Source organism: Diabrotica virgifera, chromosome 9 (genome assembly GCF_917563875.1).
Source record: "Diabrotica virgifera virgifera chromosome 9, PGI_DIABVI_V3a".
Classification (NCBI taxonomy): domain Eukaryota; kingdom Metazoa; phylum Arthropoda; class Insecta; order Coleoptera; family Chrysomelidae; genus Diabrotica; species Diabrotica virgifera.
This window is the reverse complement of record NC_065451.1, coordinates 117386247-117393682: the sequence shown is the minus strand read 5'-3', so window position 1 is coordinate 117393682 and position 7436 is coordinate 117386247. Positions and strand designations below refer to the sequence as shown.

At 34.6% G+C, this 7436-nt stretch overlaps 1 protein-coding gene across 1 annotated transcript; it reads left to right on the top strand.

The window, feature by feature from the left end:
• Positions 1–3659: 3659 nt before the first annotated feature.
• LOC126891244 (general transcription factor II-I repeat domain-containing protein 2-like) lies at positions 3660–5456 on the top strand. The gene has a single exon (XM_050660425.1). It carries the CDS (start codon positions 3660–3662, stop codon positions 5454–5456), a length of 1797 nt encoding a protein of 598 aa, XP_050516382.1.
• Positions 5457–7436: the final 1980 nt, after the last annotated feature.

The following is a 7436-nucleotide window of genomic DNA, read 5'->3' as shown; positions in this document are numbered from 1 at the left end:
CTTCAAAATATACTGCTCAATTTTCAACAAAATACGACTTAAAGGTTTAAAATCACTTAGACACTTTTTAAAAAGACCCTTTATTAACTTTTACAAATATACTTCACTGTTAATTGATCGAGAATAAGTGAAATTAATTACAATGATATTATTTTATATAAAATCAAAATGCTGAATATAAAAGGTAAAACTGCTGATTGCGATCGCTGACCTCTGGGGTTATTACACCATAATTTCTCCATCCCCTTGAGAAGTTTTGTGGGGGATGAACAAAACTGAAGGCATTGGTTCCGGATCGGCTGTATCCTCTTCTTCTTCGTCTTCTTCCATTTTCTTCTTTTTCCATAACTCTCGTAATTTGTAAACCAGGAGAATGATAAGGGCAATTGCCAGGAAATATATTGGTGGTGTCCACAGATGATAATGGTCCATTGTTGTTAGGGACACGGGTTGGAGTCTTTTTTCTTCGGTTGAGAGTGTATGCAGTTCATCTAATTGGATTCTGTCTAACTTTAGAGGCTTCACTGTTGGATCTTATCCTTGGAATTTAGTTTTGATCTTTGGCAGGGTTAACGGTTCTTCTTTTATTGTTGCTTTGAAGTTGATGTAAACTTAGTTGTTGGTTCTGAACTTGCATCCTGGGGGTAGTTCTATCAGGAATTTTCCTTCTAGTACTTCAATTTTGGAAGTAGAACAGTGGGTGGAGATTTTAGTAGGTTTTGGAAAAACAGCAATATAGTGGGCTTCAGATACATTTTGGATAATTGTTGTGCTAATTGTGATCGGCACGTTTTGACATTGAGCGGCGTCGTTGGATAATTTTAGGATTTGATTTATGCAGTCATCGGTTTCTATATTTTCTTGTGGGAACTTCTCTGGACAGATGAATTTCTTTGGTTCGCTTTTTCTGCAAGGTAGGTCCATGTATTGGAAAAGTTCCGAATTAGAAACTAAATATGACCCAGGTGGAATAATTATTGTATTGTTGATGGTTGGAAGTGAATATAAATGAAAATATGTAAATACTTTGGAATGAAGAATGGGGAAATGTAAGATAAAGACTAGAGAATGGTTGGAATAGTAACCATCTATTTCTACTATCTCGTAGTATCTCATCAGATCTTCTTCTTGGAGGTATAGTAACTGAGAAGCTGGATGCTGTTCTAGCATCTTCTGGATAGTCCATCTGATTTCGTTTGGTTTTATAAGTCCATTGTGAAGTTTTGATTTTTGCAAACGTAATTGCTGTCAGTAGGTCATCTAATATTTGTATAATCGTTTGTAAGGCTAAATTAATCTGGTCTAGAACGTTTTGAACTTGCATGTAGTGGTTGAAATCAAAGACGAATTGGTTTAAATCTATTCGGATTCTGTTGGTTTCTGCTGCTATTATCTCTTGATTGTGGGTTAGCAACGTTACTGTCTCATTATAGTTGTTCATTATTTTCTGATTAAGGCTTAATTGGTTGTTGATGTTGTTAATAATATTCTGTTTATTAAGTTCCAGTGTCTGAATTGCAGCATCATATCTTACTGCATCTTCTTGAACTAAGTTTCCTGATATGGATTTTATAATACTTCCTAAGCCATTGATAAGACCTCTTTTATTTCTGGTTGCTGGATAGATTGAGTCGAGTTTCTCTTGGGCTGTTTTGAGGAGATATTGTAATGTTTGGTCGAAGTTCTGTGGACTGTCGAAGTACGGTTGGCTGAGTCCATTTTCTATAGCTGTGGTTGTAGTTTGATATTGAGAGTCCAATGTTTCGATTTCTTATGCTATTGGTTCTAATTGGAAATAGTGGATAAAATCATGAGTGCTAGTTTGGATTCTGGCTTCTCTGATCTTAACAGGAAGGATCCCTGGATTGTCTCGAAGGTCGTGGATCTTCACTTGTTGGGCTGTTACTGAGGTACATCTGTGAAGTATTTTTGGGGTTAGTTTTCATTGGTGATTGACGTTTAATGTTCTTCTTGTGCACCGTAGTATCTTGGGTATCAATAGTGACAGGGTTGTTATTTTTGACTATTTTGGATGAAAATCTGGAGAGAAATTTGTTTCGTTTTACTGTGTTTCGAGTGTAGATTTTCGTGCTTGGTATATATGTTATAGGTGAGTGTCGTTTTTCGTTAAATTTTTCAATATTTTTTGTTTGCTCTCTTGCAATTTCTTATTTATTTGTATTTGTATACATCTTTTTTGTTTTCAATCTGTGCTCCTGTGTGTAATTATTTATAGGTGTTCTATTAATGTCAATGTCGAATGGATCTTGGGCATCTATGTGACCATTGAGAACGTTGATGGGCTTCTGTTTAGTAGCTGAATAAATAGAGTTGTTGTATGCCATAATGGCTTAAAGCATCTGGTCTTTTATGTTAAGTGTTTTCTTTTTTCTTTTAATATTCGAAGATGCTCTATAATTGTGGAGTGAAAGCGCTCGACCATGCCATTGGATTGCGGGTTATCAGGTGTTGTGTAGTAGATTAGAATCTTCTGAGTGTCCACGAATTCTTGAGCAAGTCCATTTTTAAATTCGGTTCTACTGTCCGAAATTATCATATGTGGTGGTAGTCCATGATGTGTGATGAATAACAGGAATGCGTTTAAAATGTTGATCGCGTTTGATCCTTCTATTGGGTATGCTTGTCCGTATTTTGAAAATGCGTCGATGATGGTAAGGAATTTTTGTCCTGCTGCTTGGAATGTGTCTACGTGAACAATTTCTTTTTTTCTGAATAAGAATTGAGTTCGACTACGTTTCTTCGTTTTCCTCTTGGAGTTTTGGAAAATTTATATCTTCTTCCTCCTCTTATTGGGTATTCTAGTAGTCTTCTAAGTGGTAGTCATCCGAATATGTGTCCTGATTTGCATAATAATATGCCTGTTCTCTATAGTAGGCATTTATGTTGTTTTCGTCTTGCTGTTCTATGTTAAACAGCTCTTCTACGGTGAAATTTCTCGGTGAAATGACGTTATATTATAACGTCACAATGAAAAAGTCTCTATTTATCTGATTGTATAGAGCAGGGGTCTCCAAACTTTCCAGCCTTAGGGCCATACTGATTACTCCTGTAAGTTCCGAGGGCCAAGATGGCAACACTGCATATTATTAATTTTCCTGTATTTAATTTTTTCCCGTAAAATAACGAATAATTTAATTTTTTGTAAGTGTGGTAAGCTGTCAACATTATTAAGTATGTCAAATATTCACCTATTTTTGATATATTTTAATTTAATACAAGGTAGACATAAACAAACAAAATATTTCCACCAGTGGAAATCTCCCATCTCTCCCGAGATTGTCCACTAATAACATAATTATTCTTTCTACTATTTTTCAACGCCATCGTTAGAAATTGTCACAAACACACTTAACTATCCGAAATAATAAGAAGTCTGAAAAATAATAGCCGCAAATCACTTAAGTGTTACGCCCCTGATAACTGGGAGGAGACTAAAGACCCCACCTAAGCCAGTAAGCAATTTTGGGTTTGTGCGCTCCGCCAAGTTAGCTGGCGATGACAATAGTGGCGTAACTACAAGTCAGTTCCTATGAAACTGTTGTGAAATAAAATAGGGCGTACCTCCTTAAAACAAGTTTGTGCGTGTAACAGTATTTTGATTTGATTTGAATTGTTGCTTTTGTGTGTGATTTAGTAGAATGGAAAAGAAGCGAAAAATTGATAGTGAATGCAGAAAATTCAAAGATCAGTGGAACATTCAGTATTTCGTAATTGAGTCCAGTAACAAGGCGCTATGTTTGATTTGCAATGAAAGCATAGCCGTTCTCAAAGAATATAACATGAAACGTCATTATGAAACAAAACATTCTCAAAATTACTCAAAATATACAGGAATTGTGCGGACAGAAAAATTCGAAGCTTTGAAGTGCGGATTGAAATCGCAGCAATCTTTATTTACAAAAGTCAAAACTGAACAAGAGGCGGCAACTCGTGCCAGCTTTCGTGTGGCTCTTGAAATTGCAAAACGTGGAAAACCATTCACCGATGGAGAAATTATCAAGGAATGCATAATTGCAGTAGTCGAAGAAATGTGCCCTGAAAAGGTAAATTTATTAAAAACTGTCAGTATGTCAGCAAACACTGTGGCTCGAAGGGTACAAAACATCGCTGAAAATATATCCTCTCAACTGTTCGACAAAAATGGACATGTTGAGTGGTTTTCTTTGGCCTTGGATGAGTCAACGGATGTGTCAGATACTGCTCAGGTGTTGATTTATATTAGAGGAGTAGATAAAAGCTATGAAGTGCACGAAGAACTTCTTGATATGTATAGTATTCATGGCACAACTACTGGTATCGATATTTTTAAAGGAGTTGAAATGGCCATTAATAAAAAGAACCTTCGATGGAAAAACTTGAAATGTATTACAACTGATGGAGGCAAAAACATGAGTGGGAAAGATAAAGGAGTGGTCGCTCTTGTGTCAAAGGCTGTAGAAAATGACGGCGGCTCAAAACCATTAGTCTTACATTGTATCATTCATCAACAGTCTTTGTGCGGAAAATGTTTGGATATGTCTGACGTTCTGAAACCAGTCATATTAACTGTTAATTTCATCAGATCTTTTGGGCTGAATCACCGACAATTCCGACAATTTATTGCAGAGATTGGAGAAACAGACTTACCTTATCATACTGCCGTACGCTGGCTTAGTTGTGGGAAAGTCCTTCAGCGCTTTTTTGAACTTCGAGCAGTGATCGAAATTTTTTTGAATGAAAAGCACCGCCCTCTTACTGAATTACAAAACAACGCATGGCTATGGAAGTTAGCATTCTATGTTGATTTGACAAAACATGTGAACGAACTGAATTTGAGATTGCAAGGAGAAAACCAGCATCTTCCTGATTTATACACTAATATCAAGTCATTCCGGATGAAATTGATACTGTTTCAATCACAACTACGAAGTAAATGTTTTTCACATTTTAAAACATGTGAAATATTCAGCCACACTACTGAGACTGAGTTTCCTATCGATTTTGCAATCGAAACTTTGAGTGCTTTGAAGATAAATTTTGATACTCGTTTCTCGGACTTTGATGCCATTGCGAATCAAATTAAGATTTTTCAGAATCCTTTTGATGCTGACATTGAAACCCTAGCCCCGGAACTTCAAATGGAAATGATTGATCTTCAGTGCAGTGATATAATTAAGAACAAATATGAAAACTCATCTTTGTTGGAATTTTATAAGAGTCTTCCACTGACACAATTTGATAATTTGCATAAATTTGCTCGTGGGCTGTTTTCCGTTTTTGGTACTACTTATTTGTGTGAGAAAACCTTCTCCAAAATGAAGTACACAAAAAATGTATACAGATCTAAATTAACTGACGAGCATCTTAAATCTCTTTTAATAATTGGTACAAGTAACATTAGTCCACAACTACAAACTATTGTCGGTGGAAAATCTCAATTACATACATCTCATTAGCATTTCATATGTCATGTTTGTTATAAGGTATGTGTTGTTCATTACTTACAATGTATAAAATGTTAGTTGGATTCATTTCAATAATTTGTTAGTTATTATATGCTGAAGTTAAATTTACTGCATAAATTATACATGTCTTTACTCATTACCATTCTGTGTTTCTTTATCCAGCTTATCACAAACATTTTATTTGCTATAAAAAATATTAAGGAGTTTTCAAGTATGTCTCCGCGGGCCGGACAAAATCTGTCTGCGGGCCGGATGTGGCCCTCGGGCCGTAGTTTGGAGACCCCTGGTATAGAGTATATTACCACTACAAAGTATATTAACAAGTAACTAATTGCGCGAATTAAGTGAGAAAAAACTATTATTTAATAGATAGCAAAAACTCATATTATTTATTTAGCGTATATTTACAAGTTTTTCGTTTGTAATTCTTTTTTATGTAAATATTCTATAGGTCCGCGGTCCCAGAAACAGATTTAGTATTAGGATTTAAATTTTTGGTCCCGGTATAGATTTAGTATTAGGATTAAAATTTTGGCCTAGAAACCGATTTAGTAGTAGGATTTAAATTTTTAGCCCAGAAATATTAGGATTAATTATTTTCGGCCCAGACACAGAAACATTAGGATTTAAACTTTTGACCCAGAACTAGATTTATTGTTAGGATTAAGATTTTCTTAGGAGATTTTAATCATATTTTTTAACAGAATATAGTCTATTTTTATCAACACTTTCTTTCGAATTTTTTTTTCATTATTGAATGTTGAGTTTTTTAGATATCGATAAAGGGGTATTCGATTTCATTTTTTGTAAATGTCGGTCGAATCCAATAGGTCCCCATAACGCTTGAGTAACTGCAAATTTAGTATACTTTCCTTCCCTACTATGAAGATTTATTGATGAAAAACATGGATAGTTGTTAACGCACATAACTTTTTTATTATCTCACATAAGTAAATTAATCAAAAAGGAAAATATTAAGAAAGCCTAAGTCTACAATCGAGTATAAATTTTAATATTTTACACATGCTAGAATATTCCTCAGGGTGTTCCAAACTTTAAGAAAAAAACACAGTATGATTGGTACACTCGGTACAAAATGATATTTACCTGTCTAGCAACAGTATTATTACAACGATATTCTTAAATAGTAGGGCTATAACATACTAAAAGAATAACTCAAATCGAACGAGTGGTTTAGGAAATTCGAGACATAAAACATGTCCCATTTTTAAGGTGTTCGGCTAATTTTGCCGGTGTGTGTATATAATATAGTATAGTTGATCCAAAAGATGGCATAACCCAGACATCCAAAGTGAAAGTTATCCTTCAACACCAAATTGTTCTATATGGTCCACACAATGTCCAGAAAAAAGTCACACCATTTTGAGAGTCGGGTTTGGGGGTAGAGGGGGAGAAATCGGTAAATTCGTAGTTTTTTAAGTTTCTCGCCAATATTTCTAAAACGATGCGGTTTAGCATGAACAAGCTTCCATACAAAATAATTCTACATTAAATTTGAAATAAAAAAGGCCCTATGCATAATCTTTCTTAAATGAATGGTTCCAAAGTTTTTAAGATTTTCCTGTCATAATAATGCCACATGTCCGTTTTCAATAAGAAAACTCAAATAGTTTTCGATATATTGGAAAAAATCTATTTTTGTTTTATAACTTCAAAGGGCTGTAACTTTTTTTGTGTGCATATTTGTACTAGGGTAAGTTAGGTTCAATCGAACTATTTTTGGTTCTAGAATATGTGATTTAATTTATGACCTGTATTTTTGTTACACCCTGTATTTTTAGAGTGTATTATGAAAACTTACTAAGTACTACTATTTTAATTTTTTTTGTGTTTTGTGTACCACCGCAAGTAGTGAATTGTACCACCAGTGGTACATGTACCACAGATTGAGAATCGCTGATGTAGAATATTTTTCTATAGAACATTCCTTACGCTAAGCTAAAGCATAGT